This window comes from Dicentrarchus labrax, unplaced genomic scaffold (assembly GCF_905237075.1).
Source record: "Dicentrarchus labrax unplaced genomic scaffold, dlabrax2021, whole genome shotgun sequence".
NCBI lineage: Eukaryota > Metazoa > Chordata > Actinopteri > Moronidae > Dicentrarchus > Dicentrarchus labrax.
In genome coordinates, this window is record NW_026136703.1 from 13,169,639 (window position 1) to 13,189,153 (window position 19,515).

The window sequence follows — 19,515 nt, forward strand, 5'->3', positions numbered from 1 at the left end:
TACATTATTTGCTAATTCTTTACAGATCAGCTATAAACATTTGTGAGAACAACTGGTGGGTTTGTGAAAAATCCTTTTTCATTTTGGTAATAATAATACCGTAATAATCCATATTAATCCATTAATAAATGCTAATGATCAAACAGTTCAGCTACTCAAAGAGATATTTCCACAACTGGCAACACTAAAGTTGTTCTTATTAATGGCTTATAACTGATCTATAAAGGATTAGTAAATGATTAATTAATCATTATCAAAGCCACCAGTCACAAATAGTAAATGTATACATTTATAAATGGTGTCTTAGCTATCAGATATGTAAGTAGTTAAATTAGCAGCACTGCACTGAAACGTTTAAATATTTATTACTGTAATGCAACAGAAACATTAAGGAAGCAGCTTAGGCTACTTTTAGGCCCTAATTCTAATACGTATGCATTTGTCACCTACAGCTTATACTATGTCTTATAAAAGCGTATAGATCCCCTCCAGACATGTATATATATCCACATTAAATCTATAAAAAGGCATCTATTCCATCTACATCATTAAAAATAGCTATGAATATGTTATCCATTTCCATTTCATTGTTGTATCCAGCAGGTTTTCCTGCTCCTACTTCTGTAAAGTCCATTCTCAGTGTTTGTGCACTGGTGGCTTCAGGTTTCTACATCACACTTGTATAAGTTACAAACTGGACCAGGACCAAACTCTGCACGTACATCATTCTGCACAGTGAAGCTCAAACATCCAACTGTGGGAAGAGAAGAAACAGTCGAGGGAAACAGAAGGGGGGCTTTAAATAAAGACACTATTGTGTATGTATGTCTCGCACTTTTGTTCAATTCAATTATTCAATATTAGTATTAATGATCTCTCTCTCCTCCTTATTGATTGGTACAGATTTAAATAAAGGAAATTGGGGATAATAGCATTTACCAGACTTCACCTCACCCTCCCTGGCAGGAGTAATATATGGCGCATTCGCAGTACTGAACACCTCGGTGATCAGCAGCTGGAGGTCCCAATTAAGTGATTGTTTAATTGAACACATCGTCAGCGCCTGCGCACCTTCATAACGTAGATGAAACAGCAGCTTTAACTCCTGTCCGAGCCAATTAAGCCGACACTGATGCATACTACCCGTCACTTTGTGCTCCAGCACCGCGGCCGGTTGGACAGCGACCAAGCAGCGTCCTCAGCATCACCGCGGCTCCGCCAATCAGCGAGCAGCTCGGGGCAGATTAACCCCAACAGCCCCGGTGCTGCTCTGTAGTAGCAGCCTCAGAAACAAGCCCGTGCCTCTGATCCTCGTGGACTCAGACCGGACGGATGGAGGCTGTTTGGTTAAACCCCAATTCAAAAATAACAGGAAATTCATAATTGCCTTCTTTCAAAAATTCAGCTCTGAGCGGAATCAGGAGGGAGATGGATGCTTGCTCGATAATAGGAGAAAGCACGGATGCGATAATGATGGATGATTCTCCTACAGATGAAAGGGAAATTCAGCAGGCTTGCCAGAGGTGGGTTGTTTTTTTTAGTAGATGGATTCTCTGGTGCTTAGTGTGTAACTTGATTAGTGTAGGAAAAAAAAAAAGAGATTTACAGTAGTAGACGTGAATGTGTCTTTACCCTCCTGTGGTCAGTGTGAGTATTGTTCAATCCAGCTGTGTTTATGCTTGTGGACAATAGGATTCTGTACTGGATGTATGATTTCTTGCGGCGGTTATTTTTCCATCACACTGTTATAACTGTCATTTCAACATTATTTACAGCAAGCGCTGCTGGTGAGACCAAGAGATGGTCATGTGCTTTGGTCAACTTACTTTTGAGATTGTATGTTTGGTAATGACAACATGTTCAGGTCAAACATTACTTAATTCTATGGCATCACACTGTACATCAGTATTTTAACAAGGTGATAAACAATCACTGGTGCCTTCTTTGATTTCATCACATAAACAAGCTTTTATGTTTTTGCCTTTGACATATATACCCTACGCAGTAGCAACACAAACAACACACATACTCACACAGTTACACTAGTTGACTTCTGTAAGATCTGTTCAGTGTCATCAACATCCAGCTTTAGTCAGACTGGCTCTCTGGGTCACTGATGTCACCCTGTCACTCACTCTGCTGCATATAAAAATGGCCAAGGGGCTTCCAGCATGACAGGCGGGCTGGAAACAGCTGAGGCCTGCCATGCTTTCGCTCAGCAACAGGCCACATTTTTGCCTCTCTTGGTTTCTTTTCCTATATGAAGGCCCTCAAGTCTTTTTTCCTCTTCATATCACCCTCACAGAAACCAGCTTTTCTTTTTTTTTAGGAAGGTTAACAGTTTGCCTCCTGCATACAGCCTGAGCTTTTGTCCTTTTTGTGTGTGTGTGTGTGTGTGTATGTGTGTGTGTGTGTGTGTGTGTGTGTGTGTGTGTGGGGGGGGGGGGTGATTGGTTTAGGAGATTTTTAAGGACATGACACTGACTGGCAGGGAGACAGACAGAGGAGAGAGTAGTAGAGCTGATAGTCTTTATAGCCTGTTGGTTATTTTGTGATTCTCCCGGCTGGAGTCTTCTGAATGCCTTAAAGCTGTCTTGTTCTGTTCTTACAGCTTAGATAAGTGCTCACATTACTTAGTTTTAATTAACTTAACAGTTAGTTTGGACCACAGGAAGATTGGAATAAAATTAGTCCAACTACAACTTCAATTACATAATGAAGGAGGAAAAAATATGACACACTGTGTGTAAAATTGTTCAAATTTGCTGCGGCTTGACCGACTACAACAGCAAAATGCAATTAATGCATCAGTATTAATCAGTAATGATTTAATAATATAATATAGAGTTGTGTAACACCCATAGTGGCCATTTTGTCTGCATTAGTCATTTTTTACTTTTTACAGTTCAAGAACATTTATAATCTGATAACAATTGCATGTCTTTACTTTAGTAATATTTTCAAGGCAGGATTTTACCTACCCTTACCTACCTTACTTTCACAGAAACACATTACTCTGCTCTGTTTGCATGCTGTCTTTTATGGCACATTTCCCTGTCGTATCTTTATTCATCCAACTGTGTTTGTTTCCCAGCTGTCGAGGAAGCAACTGAAGCTGTAATGAAGTGTTTCCCTACCATACCTAAGTATTTTTACAATGTGGTAAAGGATCTGAATACTTCATCCACTCAGTCATTGTTATTAGGTCTACGTAGCTAAAGCTAAACCAGTCTGATACAATAGCCCAGGAATAGATCTTACCCTTTATGAAGGTGGAAATGTTCAGTGTTTATATGAACAGTTTCAGAGAGGAGTTGCTTGAACTTAAAGTCATTTTGGAGGCTGTAGTTGGTGGTGCTGTTGAATTATAATGCTTTATACTGCAAGGTGTTTTTAATATTTACCCTCATTGATATGTCTTACTGTTGTATTGGGCTGCATTGTTTTAGTTAAGTGTACCTAACAATCTGACAACTACGTAAAATGAAATGAGAGCAACTTTTGTTTCGTCTTATACACTTTGCTGTTTCGATGTTTCTCAGATTTATGATGTCATTCTGACATCAGTCACAGTGCACAATGCAAACGTCCTTTTATTCTCTCGGTGTGGGGAGCAGCTCAGTGACACCTCCCTGGATGTATTTTTGTATTCATCCACTAAAATATTAATGAGTTTGAAATGTGCGTGTGTGTGTGTGTGTGCCCTGTGAAAAACCAGCAAAGAGGAGTACTAGGCTTAACTACTAATAATTATCCCGAACCCTGTAGTGAGGACACTGCCAGGCACAGGTTACGCATAGCATATATGCCACAGCAATAGAAACAGTGTTGACTTCCAGATTTTCTGAGTGTACTCACTCTCTCTAGCCTCTAAATAGGCTAAACTAGATGACAAACATTTGCTATGCGACAAAGAGCTGCTGAGTACACTGTGAGCTATTTATTATTTAGATCATATTACAGTTTTATTGTAATATGAACACAAAATACTGAGGTTCAGTTTGTCACTGAGCTCCATTAATCAGCTCCATAATCCTTCTGCTACTGTATAACACCAATTCAACAGAAGACTCATCATCTGTGCGCCTTATTATGGGATGCAAATAAAACTGTGTGAGGTCATTTAGGCTCTGTTGACTTACTCTGTCACCATGGTGACAAGAGAGGAAGTGCGGTTGCATCCAGTCTTCTGTGGAAAAACAAGCATGTGGTAGACTATACAGACCTTGTGGCCCCTTTACTGAGATACAACTAGAGTATTGGAGCACTTGAGCAACACTTTTTAAATAAAGCTAAATAAATGATCCTATCTGACTGAAAAGCAAGACTGTGATCAGATTTAACCATTCAGTCTTCCCCTTTAGACTTAAGATTGGAAAAATCTTCTTTTTCTACCCTGTCTGACAATATTTCACAGTATATGCTGCATCAGCTTGTTCCAGCTCTTTATTGAAGCTATAATGTGTGATGTGTTCAAACCCAATACCCCATATTTTTATGGTTGCACCATGCCATCAAATGGAAGAATTCTACATGTCTTGCTTCTAAAATCGTTGTGATTTTTCACATTTCACATTTTTCTTTAAATAAAGTTCTGTAGGTTTGAACAATGTTTGGAAGCACAGCATTCACAGGTTTAAAGGTTTCTTTTTTTAAGTTATTTTTTTGGCCTTTTATTACCTTTATTGGATAGTGACAGCTGAAGATAGATAGGAAAGGGGGGCAGAGAGAGAGGGGATGACACGCAGCAAAGGGCTGCAGGTCAGATTCGGACCCAGGCCACTGCAGCAATGCCGTACATGGGTCACCAGCTCTACCGAATGAGCTAACCGGGTGCCAGGTTTAAAGGTTTAATGGTTTTATTGCACTGGTGAATTTTGCAGAACATTTATCTGTTTTGAAATATGTTCATATAGTAGAAAAGAATCAGAATCAGAATCAGAAATACTTTATTGAAATTTGTTACTTAAAGGAGTGGAATACAAGAATTAGAGTCTACAGCCTTGCTAGTAGGTCTGTGGGGCTTTACGGTGAGCTAAACACACAGTAGCTGATGGGACTGTCATTAGTTTCTCTGGTATTTGATCATGAACCAAATCTTGGAAATTGAAAATTGACAGTAGATAAAAAGTCAGGAGATACTAAAGACATCAGGATTTCTCTACTTGGAACCACGAATATCTGGACAAAATCCAAAATCCTGGTCCAATATCCAACAGCTATATTTTTGAACCAGTGGACCAACACTGCCATCCCTACAGCTATAACGCTAGTGTGGCTAAAAAAATGTATATATTTTTATCCAAGTTTCATGAAGTGATCTTGCAGCTGATACTGTAGGAATAAGAAAAGAATACATTACAAACAGAGATGAGACAATCATATCATTACACACGTCACTCCAGGGTTCTCCTGACTGCTGCCATTACCCATGAGTCCTCACTCAGTCTCATGTTATCTATCCTGGACAGCCACCTACCTCTCTAATAATGTGGTCTGTGACATGATGTGAAAACAGTCTCTCACTCTCTCTTTTCTTCTCTCTCTCTCAGGCCCCCTTCCCCCCTCCTCCTTTCTTTTTTAATTGGGCCTCCTTACTTTCAGTAGCCACAGTGTGTTACCCAGAAATCCATTCCTTACCTCATTAATTCTGCTGGCCTGCTCAATTCTCCGTTGAATATGAGGTGAAGCCAAGCAAAGAATGCAGTCGAGAGACTGAGATGTCTCCTATGTCTAAGTTTTATAAACATTCCCTGCCTGAACTTTTGAACCTAATGTTTAAAAGAGCTTTGTTGCTTCTTTCTCTCCTGCTTATCTGTCAGTCACTTCTCCTCTTTGCAACCATATTTTCCTCCTCTTGTCATCTCTTTTTATTTTCACCCCCTCTCACCCATCTTTCTCTCCTCCTGTCTGTCTTTTCTTCTCCTCAGTGAGATCCCAGCGGTGTCTCTGTGCCCTCCTGACAGCGAGTGTGCTACTGAGGCCCAGTTGACAGTCATCCAGGATGAAGGGGGGCTATGTGACAGCTGCAGCAGCCTCGGCAGACCCTCTTCCTCCTGCCAGCTTTATCACCAAGTATGCCTGAGCGCTGACTGTACTGTGTGTTGTTTAGGACAGATATTTGGGGACCCATTAACACAGAGTCAGAATGTCTCAAAATGTTAGAAATAGATTCAGGATTTGGGAGCCAGCAGCAAAAATACATACGTGTCACTCAAAAGACTTGTATGATACCAGAATCCTCGATGTCTGTTCCACCTTTAGGTCCCCCAGGGTCCTCAAGCCAGGGCCTACGATTCACTAGAGCCCCAAAAATGTCCCCGATGCAACCATTACGGGCCAATCAAACCACACACCTGCCACGACTGTCATTCAAACACAACAGGCCCTCCCGCTGAAGGAGGTGTAATGGTAAAAGTGGGACATGGTTGCAGTTCTGCCCATCAGACGTCTCGTCACGGCGCGGTGAGATGTCATTGGCTGCACGGGTCAAATGAAACCCAGAAACCGACGCAGCGACATGTGGTGACAGTAAGGTGTGTTTTAAGGACTTTTTGGGAATATGTTTGTATGGTTTCTGTCGTAGAGATGAAAAGATTGATACCACTTTAATTTATGTAGATTCAATATAAAGCTGGAGTCAGCAGCCGGTTAGCTTAGCTTAGCAATAAGACTGAAAACAGCTAGCTTGGCTCTATCCAAAAGTAAAAAATACACCTACAAACACCTCTAAACCTTGTTAAATCTGTACAAAAATAAGTGGAATCAGTGAATCATAATTAGAATGATGTTCTCAATTATTTACAGGGATGGAGGACTCTACTGCATCCTTAGAAAGTGAGTACTGAAACCAATTTTCACTTTAAAACCCAGAGGTATTGCTGATCATGATGACTATTTTTAACTTGGTGCCACTGACGACTTCTTCTTCTGTGGTTTTCTATGTGGCAGTTACTCCCAGCTGATAGTGGACTACCCGTTAGCAGTGTTGGTGGGTTGTGCCGTGCTGCTGCTGGGATGCTCACTGGCTGGACTCTTCATCGGTCCACTGCCAGACTTCTCTGACCCACTGCTGGTGAGTCTCAAACATACGGTTATACACATGTATACAAAAGCATACAGTGTCTCAAATGTAATCCTTCGGTCTCTCTTGTATCTCCACTGTCACCCTTATTTCAAGTCTACAATACAATCATCCATCAGCACCTCAGGCTGAGTGTTAATTAATGTTTCCCTTAAGACTCATGATCTCAGCTGTATCTGTATACTTGAGTCTCATCTCAGGTTCAATGAACCACATTGAGTTAGGTCACACTTGCTGTCATCTTAATTAAATATGTCAACCCACCTTTGAGAGGCTTTCAGGATAAACACTGAAATGGAAACAACGCACAACAATGCGTCTTTAATGATGGATCTAAAAAGATGTACATTAGGAGGGTTACACAAGGGTTTTAGAAGAGTGGGGCTCTTCTTTTAAGATAGCATCCAACACCTCATCATCTACCAAACAAGTTCATTCTGAGTGTTTTTGTTATGGTAGTTCAGTCAACATTATGGACTACTTATGATGCTAATTCATTCAGTAAGCTGCTGCAGTGTGGGCACCAGCGTCCACACTCTGTCTTAAGCTTTGATGTCTGTTTGTGTGTGAATGTGTGTGTGTGTGTGTGTGTCTGCTCTTTCTTCAGGGCTTTGAGCCACGGGGAACATACATCGGACTTCGCCAGTCCAGCTTGTCTGAGCTGCGGGAAAATACTGGCCCAGGAAAAACTCTGTCTCCTTTACCACAGCAGCTCAGTAAAAGGTCAGCAGTATATTGACATAAGCAGAAATAAAAGAATGTAGAGTCAATAACATTTTAATAAAATAAATTATATGTTATTACAGCTGTTCTAATCAATATTTTTTATTAAGATGATCAAATTAACTCCTGTAATGACTTTGACTTTAAGAATAACTTTATTAAACAATTTGATGGACTCTCGAAACTAACCAAACAAACTCAGATGTGCATAAATAGAGTAAAGACAGCAAACAAAAAACAAACGCATAATAACCATAAAGCATTTTACAAATCAAAAAGAAAGAAACAGTTCTCCTGTCTCTCCAACAGAGCACACAACTCCTTCAACCACCCACAGCGCTCTGAAAGTATCCAGATTATTCACAGTCTGATAGTAAACATGTTCAACCTTCAGGAGAGCAGCAGTCAGCCACTTCATGACCACAACACCATCTGTACATCCTGCACCCTTCATTTTTCCTGGATATTCAGATAGCAAACTTAACCACTGCAAACATAGAGCTCAGAAGAGTGCAGACATGCTTCTTCCTCACATGGGTCCATATATATACACCATGACTGTATAACCCTCAGCAGGCTAGCCAGCCTCAGTCACTCAGTGAATGTATGATTCCTCCTGTGAACAGAACAGACAACCAACCCATGATTAGGATCCAGGTGTTCTATGTGCCTGTTTGTAGCTGTTGCACCATGTACAGTATTAGGACCCCAGATAACACACTTTCACCCAGAGCTGATACGCTGCCTTCTTCTACCACTACCTATGCGTAATGCGAAAAGCATCACTCATAGTGACTCACTGACCCACTGAGAATTACGACCAGACTCTGCAATTCCGCTCAGCTCTACTGAGCTTTTAAGCATCTTTTAGCTCATTGTTTCAGGCTGCAGCACCACACAACACACTACACTGCAATTTCCCAGCTTGGGATCAATAAAGTCTATCTATCTATCTATCTATCTATCTATCTATCTATCTATCTATCTATCTATCTATCTATCTATCTATCTATCTATCTATCTATCTATCTATCTATCTATCTATCTATCTATCTATCTATCTATCTATCTATCTAACAGAAAGACAAAGTTAGCAACCAGCTGGTGAACAAGGCGGAGCATTTAGCAAATATCTCCCTCAGGAAATGGTGGAGACCAAAAACAGAGCTGAAAAATAGTAAATATTGGACTTAGATTCATAAGGTGACTCCAATTAATGCTTGTTTTAAATGATTAAACTGTTGTATCAATTTTCTATGTTTGGAACAAAATGTATGTGTTTAATGGGGTTGAATAAGTGCATGTGTGTGTGTATCTATCATCACTAGCTTTGGCGGTGGTGCCAGCGGAGACGGTAGTGGCAGCCAGGACTCCTCCAGGCTTCGCATTAAGAGGATGCTGGCGAGAGATTCATCTCCAGATACCTTCCTCTGTGATGCTCCAGGTGGGTCAGAGCTGATCAGTTCATTCTCTGTCAATAAACCATAAATTCATTGATGATAATTAAATGTTTCAAACACGTCAAAATAACCATCCTAACTGTAGATTTGTATTGCACATTTAGGAAAGTTAGTAGAGTTAAGTAACACTGCTGGCTCCAGCATATTCAACAGAGCAGAATATATTATTGAAACAATGTAAATGTGATACGTGCATATTCAGCAGAAACTTCAACAAATATGTAAATACTGCGAGCTGAAGGCAAAGCCCTCCAGCCTGTTAGAGGATAGTTAGCCCTCCGAGCAAACTAACGAAAGCAGTGACAACTTATTAGTTAAATGCAAATGCACAAAAAATAGTGACATAGTTAGAAGATGTGAATAATAGCTTTTAGTGTGGCTTCAAAGAGAACTGTTTTCCCAGATTTTGTTCTTTAAGCTCTACTTTGAAATAGTATGCTTGTAGATCAAATACTTTACTTCTGTTTGCCTCACCAACAAAGCTCTCTAAATGGATTTATTAGCAATTCCAAGCCTTGAGGTTTTCATTTTATGTAGCCAATTTATTATTCAACACAGACAGCAGTATATAACACACAAGGAATTCATTGGTAACCTGGTTTTTACCTAAATTCATACCCTCAAAACTAACTATTTTTTCTCAATTTCTAACCATTCCAACAAAGTGATGATTCACTGCTGGTCATCTTGTTCCTGTATGGTGAATCCATCTGTCTCTCTCCATGCAGGCGAGCGTTTGGCTCAGTTGGTGTTTCGATCAGAGAACTCAGCCAGTCTCTGGAGTCTGAAGGCCATCCACGCCATGTGTGAGATGGAGCAATCCAGGGTTCGCTATGATCTACTCAGCCCTGCATCTCGCCTTTGCTCTTCATGCTTGCTTAATTCTTCATCTCTTTAGTCATCATCTTCTATCAAATCTCACTCTCTAATGCATTTAAATGCTTTGCTGAAATTAAAAACACTACTTTGTGTGCACTGCCTCATCTGAAATTAATTAGTTTTTGTACATTTCAAAACTGGGCATGTGTTCAAAAAATCTTTCCCTTGTCTCATACAGATTCGTTCTCAGGCTCAGTTCCAGGACCTGTGCCAGCAGCATGTGAGGGGGGAGATGGAAGGAACGTCCAGAAGCGGCTGCTGTCCGAGCTGGTCTCTGGGGAATTACTTGGCTGTTCTCACCAATGCCTCCTGCTGCCTCAGCCTCACCTCACACCAGGTACGGGACAAACAAACAAACAAATTACTTTTGTAGGGTTTTGTGAATGGTACACTGAGTTAGTCATCTTGTACTGTACAGTGAGTAAACGGTCCATGGAGCATGTTGTTTAAGAAAAAAAAAAATCTAATACAAAGCTTGAAAGTTCAATTTGGACCTTGGAAATAGTAGTTCAATGAAAATAATCTTAACTCACGGTCCACTGAAGAGCTTTTTCTTTCTCTCCAACTGTATCTCCCAGTCTTCATCAGCAAATGGAGTTTGCTCATAAAAAAACAAATAAAAGTGGCTTGAGTTAAGATTATTTTAACATTTTTATCTTGCATTTAGAGGCTAATAACTGAATAAAGATAAAGAATAAAGAATATGTGAGGTCATATTGAGATTTTTGTAGTGCAGCTACCACACAAAAAACTACACTAGTGTCACGCAGTCTCTAGGACTTCTTTTCAGTGTACTTCAGTTTTGCTCAACATGTTTTGTTCAACATGTATGGAAATACACGTATTTGCTTTAATGCCAAGAGTTGGATGAGAAGATTGATACCACTCTTGTGTCTGTCCGTTAAATAACATCCAGCAGCTGGTTAGCTTAGCTTAGCACAGCACAAAGCCTGGAAACGGGGAAACAGCTAGCTGTCCAAAAGTAATAAAATTAACTTGCCAACACCTCTAAAGCGCACTATTTAACCTGTTTTAATCGGTTTAATTTGTACATATTTATGTGCAGGACTATGTCTTGGCTGGGAGCAGTGACTTCCTGCAATTTCCATTGGTTGTCAATTCAATTAAATTTTATTTGTATAGTGCCAATTCATAACCCACATAACCCCCTGTAAAACACTAAATTGTCAAACAGATATGAGAGAGGAATTCTTATTTACCTTCCTGCCAGAAAGCAAATAACTGTTTCCCAAATTGTCAAACTTTTCCTTTGAGTTGATGTTGCTGATGCAGTGTAAGGGAAAGTGGGTAATGTACAATACTTACAATACACTCTGGAGTGCACTGAATACGTTTTAGTGTCTGAAGGTGTATTGATTCAAAGTTTTGCCATTGTCTCCCATTCACACCAGGTGTCTGAGTCTCTGAACCTTCTCCGGAAATGTGCTCCGTACTATCATGAAGGACATCTAGTGGAAGCCTGTGTGGAGAGACCCAAACATGGCGGCTGTTCCTCTGTCCCGTCCCGCTGTAAACAGTCCCGCGTGGTGTTCCAAATCCTGCACTTCCTGGTTGATAAAGACTTCCTTGGCCCGCAGACAGTTGAATACCAAATACCTACACTGAAGTACAGCCTTGTGTTCTTACCTGTCGACAAAGGAGAGCACATGATGGAGATGTACATGAACAGTCTTGAAGGCAGAGATCTGACATACAACAATACGACTATCACTGGCATGGACTTCGGCATCAAGCAGACGCTGTTCAAGTATTACCTGGCGAGAGATTCAGTCTACCCTGTCCTAGCGGTCGTGTCTCTTCTTTTCACTATGGCTCTTTATCTCCACTCTCTCTTCATCGTAACATTATCTGCAATAGCAATCACAGGCTCCCTCCTGACCTCCTATTTCTTCTACAAAGTAGCATTTCGCCTGACATTCTTCCCACTGGTCAACCTCTCAGCAGCTCTTATCCTCTTGGGAAGCTGCTCCAATCAGGTTTTCATCTTCGCTGATTTCTGGAATCTGCAGCTTTCCCAGAATCCTTCAGCCTCCCTGGAGAAGAGAGTAAACAGAGCTTTGCAGGAAGTTGGCTATTTGATTTTAGCGTCAGGGTTGACCTCCAGCGCAGCGTTTTTCTCTGGTTATCTCAGTAGCATCACAGCAATCAGATGTTTCTCTGTTTATCTCGGAACTGCCTCATTTATCAGCTCAATCTTGGCGTTAGTGTGGCTGCCGTGCTCTTTCATTCTGCGTGAGCGCTACACAGAGGGATCCTCTGCATCTGTAGCGGCACAAGGATGGAAACCATGCTGCTCCAAAAACACAGGCGGCTTCTGGGACACAAGCTCACGTAAGAGATGTCTGTTCACTCTCGGTCAGAAGCTGAGAGAATTAAAAAGAGGTCTCACAGACACTTCCAACTTATTATTTATGAAAATCCTGCCTTGTGGAGTGGTGAAGTTTAGGTACATCTGGGTGTGTTGGTTTGCAGTGCTCGCCGCTGGGGGCATGTACATGTCCTGCATTGACCCAGGCATGAAGCTACCTACCTTAGACAGCAGAGTCACGCAGCTCTTCCGCTCCAGTCACCCATTTGAAAGATACGACGCAGAGTATCATCACATGTTTATGTTTGAGAGACAGAGAAATGGAGAGGATAAACCCGTGACACTAATGCTTGTTTGGGGTGTAAAGCCAACTGATAACGGCGATCACCTTAACCCCAAGAGCAACGGCTCTTTGGTTTTTGACCCAGACTTTAACATGAGCCGGTCTGACGCTCAGGTTTGGTTGAGGGAGTTATGTGGACGGGTTCAGAACCAAAGCTTTTATTCCCCTCCGTCACCAGAAGATAAAGATCTTATGACAGACAATATATGTCTTGTGGAGCAGCTAATACACTGGGTATCTGTCAGACGGTGCTCAGAAAGTGATGACTCCCTCCATTTTTGCTGTAATGACATCCCTTTTCCCTACCCTCCCAGCGTTTTTGAGAACTGCCTCAGTATGATGCTGGCGGAGAACTATGCCGAGGGCCATCTGGCCCACAGCGGAGGCCTGTACTTCCAGCCAGATGGCAGGGTCGCTGCCCTCGTGTTGGCATTCAAAACCACATACCTCTACAGCTTCAACTTCAGCAGAACCAGTCTTTTCTACAGAGAAATCCTGACATGGTTTAACAGAGAAATATCAGGAGCACCACAGGGGCTGGAGAATGGGTGGTTCATCAGTCATCTGTCTCTTTTTGACCTACAACAGTCTTTGAGTTCAGAGACTCTGGTAGTAGCTGGCTTCTCAGTAGCTCTCACGTTTGCTTTGCTTCTCTTAACCACCTGGAATATTCCACTGAGCTTATATGGGACTGCAGCTGTAGGCGGCAGTGTTTTTGTCACCGTCGGCCTCCTGGTTCTTCTTGAATGGCAGCTGAGCGGCATCGAGGCTCTGTTTATATCATCAGCAGCAGGGCTGTCTGTTGACTTTGTAGCTAACTACTGCATATCCTACAGCTTGGCTCCACATTCAGACAAAATTGGGAAAGTAGCACACGCCACTAAAAGGATGGGATGTCCTGTAGCAATAGTTTCTGGTGCATTTTTCTCCATGGGGATCATCATGTTGCCTGCTACGGCCTTGCTGCTCAGAAAACTGGGGATTTTCCTGTTTTTGGTGAAATGTGTAGCGTGCGGATTTGCAACATTTTTTTTCCAGTCCCTGTGCTGCTTTTTTGGACCCCAGAAAAACTGTGGAAAGATCACACTGCCGTGTTTTTCAGATCACACTGATGGCACGCTGGCCTCTTGCTCGGCAGTAGAGCCCGGTTGCTCGTCAGCCTCGGCTGCTAATGGGGCCTTTGGCAGGTCTAGAGTGAGGAGGAGTTATGACAAAGAGGCAGGTGGCTATCTCTACCCCAACCACCAACGTCAGCAGAGACAAAAACAGGCTGGATCAGGAGGAGGCGGGGGCCGAGGGCCGGAGCAGTTCGAGCTGCAGCCATTGGCCTATCGACTGAGTGACAGCTTTGAAAACAGCACCTGCACCAGTAAGCTGTCCAACCGGCCCTCTGTGCTCTCTGATGAGATTGAGTACTGTGGGAAAGATGTGGGCAGGAGTAACATGGATGGGGACTGTGAGGAGATGTGCAGCCATCAACATAAGATCTGCCAAGCACCTCCAGCTCTCCAGACTTCATCTCCTTACAAAGAAAACACCCTGCGGCCTGTAGGCCTGGCACAGGAAGAAGTAGCTACGGACAAGCTGCTGTGTAAGACATGCAGAGGTAAGTCAGGTGGGGTGACGCACTGGAGCCATTCATCCTTCTCCTCATCCTCCAGCATGGAGGAAACCATCATCAGCCACACGCTGGAGACCATCGACCCACCGTCTCTCAGCAAAGACGAACAAACCACAGAGGAGAGCCTCCATCGCCATCAGCACTCCAGCAAAGGACACATCTCCTCCCAGTCTCAGAGCCCCTGCGAGGGTCTGGAGGACTCTAACGAAACATGCCTGAGTGACATCGAGCCAGGGCCTTCCAACACGCAGCAAAATGAAGGAAAAGAAGAAGAGGCTCAGCTACAACCGGGACATCTTAACGGCAAGAGAGATACACTTCATCTCTCACTGAAAGAAACCGTTTATGAGACTAATAAGGGCCGCACCAGTCAGAGCGAAGAAGTTGTCATCTTACCCAACAGTAAGCCAGACCTGCCAGACGTGTGGATTAAGAGAGATGGACAGCGGGAGGATACGTGTTGAGCGAGGTTGGAGGAATCTTTGCAAACACTGTGCATTAATTGCTCTGAATTTATATAAAGGAGGAATCACTGACCTTAGCATATAGACTACAAAAGGAGCATACACTGTTACTTTTGTATAACACTCAAAGGAAATATAAGCCAACTGCAAATGTAACATGTGACGGCATGTTTGTCTAATGTTGCTGCTAAGGTTGTTACAGTGTATGTTACAAATGAATAAGGTCACAGCATGAGTGTTTCTACAGACAAAGGTCATATCAAAGCATGAACCCAGCATTGTCAGACAGGAGACGGAGGAAGGAGCTCGTCTTTCAGCCACAACTTTGCACCAATGTCACACTTCGAAGAAACTATAGCTACAGTGTGTTGACAACACAAAAATCATCAATCAAGTGCTACAGAGTTTACTTTGTGCCTGGAACTTTTTAACACCTGCACAGACTGGGTTATAGTAACTGGATTCTTTTTTCATGCTGGAATTGACCTTAATGAGCCATATAAATGAATGGACTTATTAATGGAATATTAAAAGACAACTGTGAGGTTCACAGAGAAAAAGCTGCATTGTCACATAACGGTTTGTGGCAATAATATGTACAGTATGTGCTTTGTGACCATGACGTAGAAAACCAGAAACCTAAAATAAGTAATGTGTCATTTGTAGTGTCATGGCCTGTTTGCATTTAGTGTTTCACTGTCGAATTAAAAGTCATGTCGTTTATTACGGTGTCAGTGCCAAAAAATGTAATGTTTACTTAATGTACTAAAAGATATAAAGGGTTTCTAAAAGATATAACACGACATGCGGGTTTATACACTGTTGGTCAATTAAGGTGCATACTATTCCAGGATCTATGGATGTCAGCGTATGCCTTAGCCTTTGAAAAGAAGTAAAGCGGTAGTTGTATCATCTCATGCCACTGCTTCAACAGCTCACAATGTGTATATAGACCTTGCTGCAGCACTGTTAACACAAACTCCAACAGAACAGAAAGCCTTTAACTACACCCCGTCCCACAGCTGAGAGGTCACGTCAGCTGATTTTGTCTCAGTAACATTCAAATAATAGTATTTATGACATGAACAGCATGTGCCAAATGTCTTTCAACAGGTCGTTTCATATGCTGAAACTGTGTGTTTTGTGCAAAGGATGTGTCTGAAACCTTAAAATGAGAGATGTGTCTATGTAGTGATGGTGGTTCCGACCTGGACGAAGAAGAGACAAATGTGCCTATGAGCAGCGTTTTTTTAAGCTTTCTCTTTGTAAGAAGTGTTTGCTTTTGACATCTTGACTGTATAATCACAACTCTTCAATGAGCCTTCATGTTACATCACTCAGCAGAATAACCTGCCTTAGAGCAAATTAAACATTTCACGGGCTTTCTATGAACAGCAGAAATTAAAAAGGTCACCACCATTACGATGTACAGGTGTCAATGTTGTTAATTTTTCACAAAAATGAAATAAAATAAATCATTTATTTTCCTGCAAACTTTTGGCTTTTCATTTATTTTCAAATCATGGTTGGAGTACCAGACATATTACAGGCTTAATTAAAGGGATTAAATGAAATTAAAACAATATGCTTGGTATTAAAAGTAAAAATGAGAATGAGTACAATTCAATTTTCTGTTTGGGGTTTCAGGCAGTTTGGAGGAAAATATTCTGGGGGAAACAGCTTATGATAAAACTAATTTTGAGGCATTTTATATACCAACAGAGAAGTTACTGCAGAACTCAATACAAATGCAAAACTCAAAACTCAAGGACTCAAGTACTGCTCGTACTTCTAAATATATACATTCATGAAGCCAGTAACCTAAATGTCATCAACGGTGTCCATCAGGTCAGCTCTAATCCGCTTCCACCCAGTCTTCTTTGGCCCACTCAGGTAAAGGTGTGGAATATTCAAAATCAGGTCCTTTGTAGCGTAAAGCGTGGAGATACATGATGAGTTCCTTCTCTGTAGGATCCGGTCGTACTAACTTACATTCACTGCACAGGTGGTCTCTGGTCCCTGCAGGAGTTTTGTGAGTGGAGTCAGTTGCTTCTGGTTGATTTCCGTTGGTTGGAGAGGTATCGTTAGTGTTTAAGTCTGTGCCGCCCTGACTCCCCTTATTCACCGTCTCACCGCTTGAGCTACAACCTGTTGGCACCTGTGTATCAATCAGTGTCTGGTGACTTTCTCCACTTGCGTTAGGTTCTGCGGTGCCAACTAATTTATCTGCTTTCTTAGATGTTTGGTTTTTCTCTGCCTCTTGTTCAATCCCGATCACATCATCCGGAATATCCAACAGGTGCAGGCTCTCCTGAGAGCAATGCTCCTCTATCAGAGCCTGCAGCAGCTCCTCATTACTCTTTCCCACCACTCCACCCTTCCCCCTGTGAGGACCCCAGGCTGAGGCTCCATAGATGGGATCATTGAGGATGGGGAAGCCCAAGTACTGGAGGTGGACCCTGATCTGGTGTGTGCGTCCAGTCAGGGGTAAACAGCGGACCACGCTGGTTTTTCCGTTAAAGCTCAGCTTCTGAAAGACGGTTCTGCACTCCTTCCCCTTTGGGTCAACTCGGCAGAGGCCGATTCTAAAGGAAACAACCAAGATGGGCTCCTCGCAGATCACCTCACCCTCCGGAAACTCCCCGTCTACTCGACACACATATTCTTTTTCAAGCTGTTGGATAGCACAAAGTAAAAAGGAAATTTTTTTAGAATGATACACAGCAAAAGGACTTGTAAAAAGAGCTTTTTAACAGCACGGCATTTTTACATAAAATAGTAGGGTAAACACAGGTGTTACCAATGGCTGCTGTGAAAAGGATCCACTGTCTTAAAATCCACCCTGTCCTGAACGTACCTGTCTGTCTCTCACCAGCTGGTCCAGTTTCTTGGAGGTCTCCAGTGTCCTGGCGAACAGCAGCACTCCTGAGGTGAGCTTGTCCAGTCTGTGGACCGTGTGGAGCTCAGGGATGCCCAGCTCTTTTCCCAGGATGAAAATCACCGTGTTGTGGCGGAAGCGGCCGCAGGGGTGGACTGGGATGGAGGCAGGCTTGTCGATCACAAGCACCTCACCATCGTCCACCAGGATCTTCAGGGGTCTCCCGACTACAGGGGGCTCGTGGCGGTGCACTGTGTTCCTCATGTGGTCGTTATTCTGTGGAGAGTTTTTAAATTATAGCTTTTGTCACAATGTTAAATGGTAATTTGTGACCTGCTGGCGTACTCCGTCACCATTCAGCACCAGTTGTTATATTAAATAAACAATAACTCATTTTTAACCATCAAATAGCAGTATTAGGATTTGGACCCAGACTGCTGAGTACTTCAGCGTATAAGCATACACATGTACCGGTGACACTGACCCTGAGCACCACAGACAGGTCCTCCACAGGTTCCTCGTTCAGCCGGATGCGACCCTCTTTGGCCGCCTTCTGATAATACTCTATGGACTCCGCTCTGAACTCCTTCTTGAACACCTCCAGGAGGGTCTTCCCAATCCACCGACCTTTGCAGTAAGTTTTAAAGTCAAAGTAGTACGGCCTCACTTTGCGCAGACCACCTTCAAAGTAGTAGTTAGTCTCGTTGAAGTGCTCCTGGTTGAAGCTGACCCCCGGGTTCCGCTTCTGCGGAGGGGGGATGTATCTCTCGCCCGGACGCAGCTTCTTCCCTCCCGCTCCTCTCCGCTTCTTCCCTCGGCCCCTCGTTTCGGGTTGGTCCAGCTCGTCGCTTTTGCGTTTGGCTGTCTCTGTCGCCTCTTCGGCCGGGTTTCCGTCCACCTCCGCCGGCCTTCTGTCCACCTCCGCCGGGTTTCCGTCCACCTCCGCCGGGTTTCCGTCCACCTCCGCCGGGCTTTCAGCCGCTGCCTGCTCCATCGTCGCGCTCCTCTGTTGACACTGTGAGGCGGGAAAAGGGCGACTCAGTGGAGCATATAGGCAATAAGACCCACTAACGGGAGAATGTGTGTGACTGTTTACACGCCTGTCAACCCGACCTGCGAGGAAAAACCAATTATATTTCCTACAAGCTGTAAACGAAACACTCACGTGCATTGTTTTCTAGCTAGGGGTCCGTCAGAGTTAAGGCGCACGGTGATGACGTCACACGCAGCACAACCAGTCTAATTTGTAGTTCAACCACAGACACACATATAAATATAAAAATATTTATATATCGTTATATCTTCTTCTTTTTCTTGTCCTTAGGTGCAGATCACCTCCTTACTTCCCGGGGCATTATCGCCATCAACTGTTCATTGTGTGTGTTTAGTAGCTGCTTCATCATGTGGATGAGAGTCGTTTGTGGTAGGTGTCAGAAGATATGCCTTAAAGGGGGCAGTTCACCCCAAAGTCAAAAATGTCTATTTTCTTCTCCTACCTGTAGTGCTGTTTATCTATCTAGATAGTTTTGGTGTGAGCTGCCTAGTTTTGGAAATAATGGCTGAAGAGATCTCTCAAATGTAATGAAACCAGATTTGTTTCCTTCTGCAGACAATGATAACATTTGTGGTTTTTTTATATGAATGTTTAACTATATAATGTATTAAATGTAGTGTAATTCTTCCTTGTCCTTCCTGTAGTTTTTCCTGACCCTGATGCATTAATAATCAGTTTTT

At 42.7% G+C, this 19,515-nt stretch overlaps 2 protein-coding genes across 5 annotated transcripts; one reads left to right on the forward strand and one right to left on the reverse strand.

The window, feature by feature from the left end:
- Window positions 1-1,197: 1,197 nt before the first annotated feature.
- disp2 (dispatched homolog 2 (Drosophila)) lies at window positions 1,198-16,397 on the forward strand. The gene is made up of 10 exons (XM_051389664.1): window positions 1,198-1,523; window positions 5,931-6,075; window positions 6,265-6,536; window positions 6,808-6,837; window positions 6,952-7,075; window positions 7,692-7,807; window positions 9,136-9,251; window positions 9,996-10,093; window positions 10,325-10,483; window positions 11,559-16,397. Exons 1-10 carry the CDS (start codon window positions 1,429-1,431, stop codon window positions 14,901-14,903), a joined length of 4,500 nt encoding a protein of 1,499 aa, XP_051245624.1. The 5' UTR covers window positions 1,198-1,428; the 3' UTR covers window positions 14,904-16,397.
- rpusd2 (RNA pseudouridine synthase domain containing 2) lies at window positions 16,365-19,028 on the reverse strand. 4 transcript variants are annotated; one of them, XM_051389675.1, is made up of 5 exons: window positions 18,947-19,028; window positions 18,722-18,796; window positions 18,266-18,679; window positions 17,761-18,057; window positions 16,365-17,577 (listed from the first exon to the last, which is right to left on the reverse strand). In XM_051389675.1, exons 1-5 carry the CDS (start codon window positions 18,950-18,952, stop codon window positions 16,759-16,761), a joined length of 1,611 nt encoding a protein of 536 aa, XP_051245635.1. In that variant the 5' UTR covers window positions 18,953-19,028; the 3' UTR covers window positions 16,365-16,758. The 4 variants fall into 4 exon arrangements, with proteins under 4 accessions (XP_051245635.1, XP_051245634.1, XP_051245633.1 ...); XM_051389674.1 differs by having other exon boundaries at window positions 18,266-18,796; XM_051389673.1 differs by having other exon boundaries at window positions 18,722-18,999.
- Window positions 19,029-19,515: the final 487 nt, after the last annotated feature.

What these genes read in the sequence shown, in the direction of transcription:
- disp2 (XM_051389664.1), top strand. Translation starts at nt 1,429, where the DNA reads ATGGATGCTTGCTCGATAATAGGAGAAAGCACGGATGCGATAATGATG. An exon ending in CCTGCCAGCTTTATCACCAA is followed by an intron (nt 6,076 to 6,264) that starts GTATGCCTGAGC and finishes TTCCACCTTTAG; the next exon opens with GTCCCCCAGGGTCCTCAAGC. An exon ending in GTGAGATGGAGCAATCCAGG is followed by an intron (nt 10,094 to 10,324) that starts GTTCGCTATGAT and finishes TGTCTCATACAG; the next exon opens with ATTCGTTCTCAGGCTCAGTT.
- rpusd2 (XM_051389672.1), bottom strand. Translation starts at nt 18,952, where the DNA reads ATGCACGTGAGTGTTTCGTTTACAGCTTGTAGGAAATATAATTGGTTT. An exon ending in ACCTGTCTGTGGTGCTCAGG is followed by an intron (nt 18,058 to 18,265) that starts GTCAGTGTCACC and finishes AACTCTCCACAG; the next exon opens with AATAACGACCACATGAGGAA. An exon ending in AGCTGGTGAGAGACAGACAG is followed by an intron (nt 17,578 to 17,760) that starts GTACGTTCAGGA and finishes GCTATCCAACAG; the next exon opens with CTTGAAAAAGAATATGTGTG.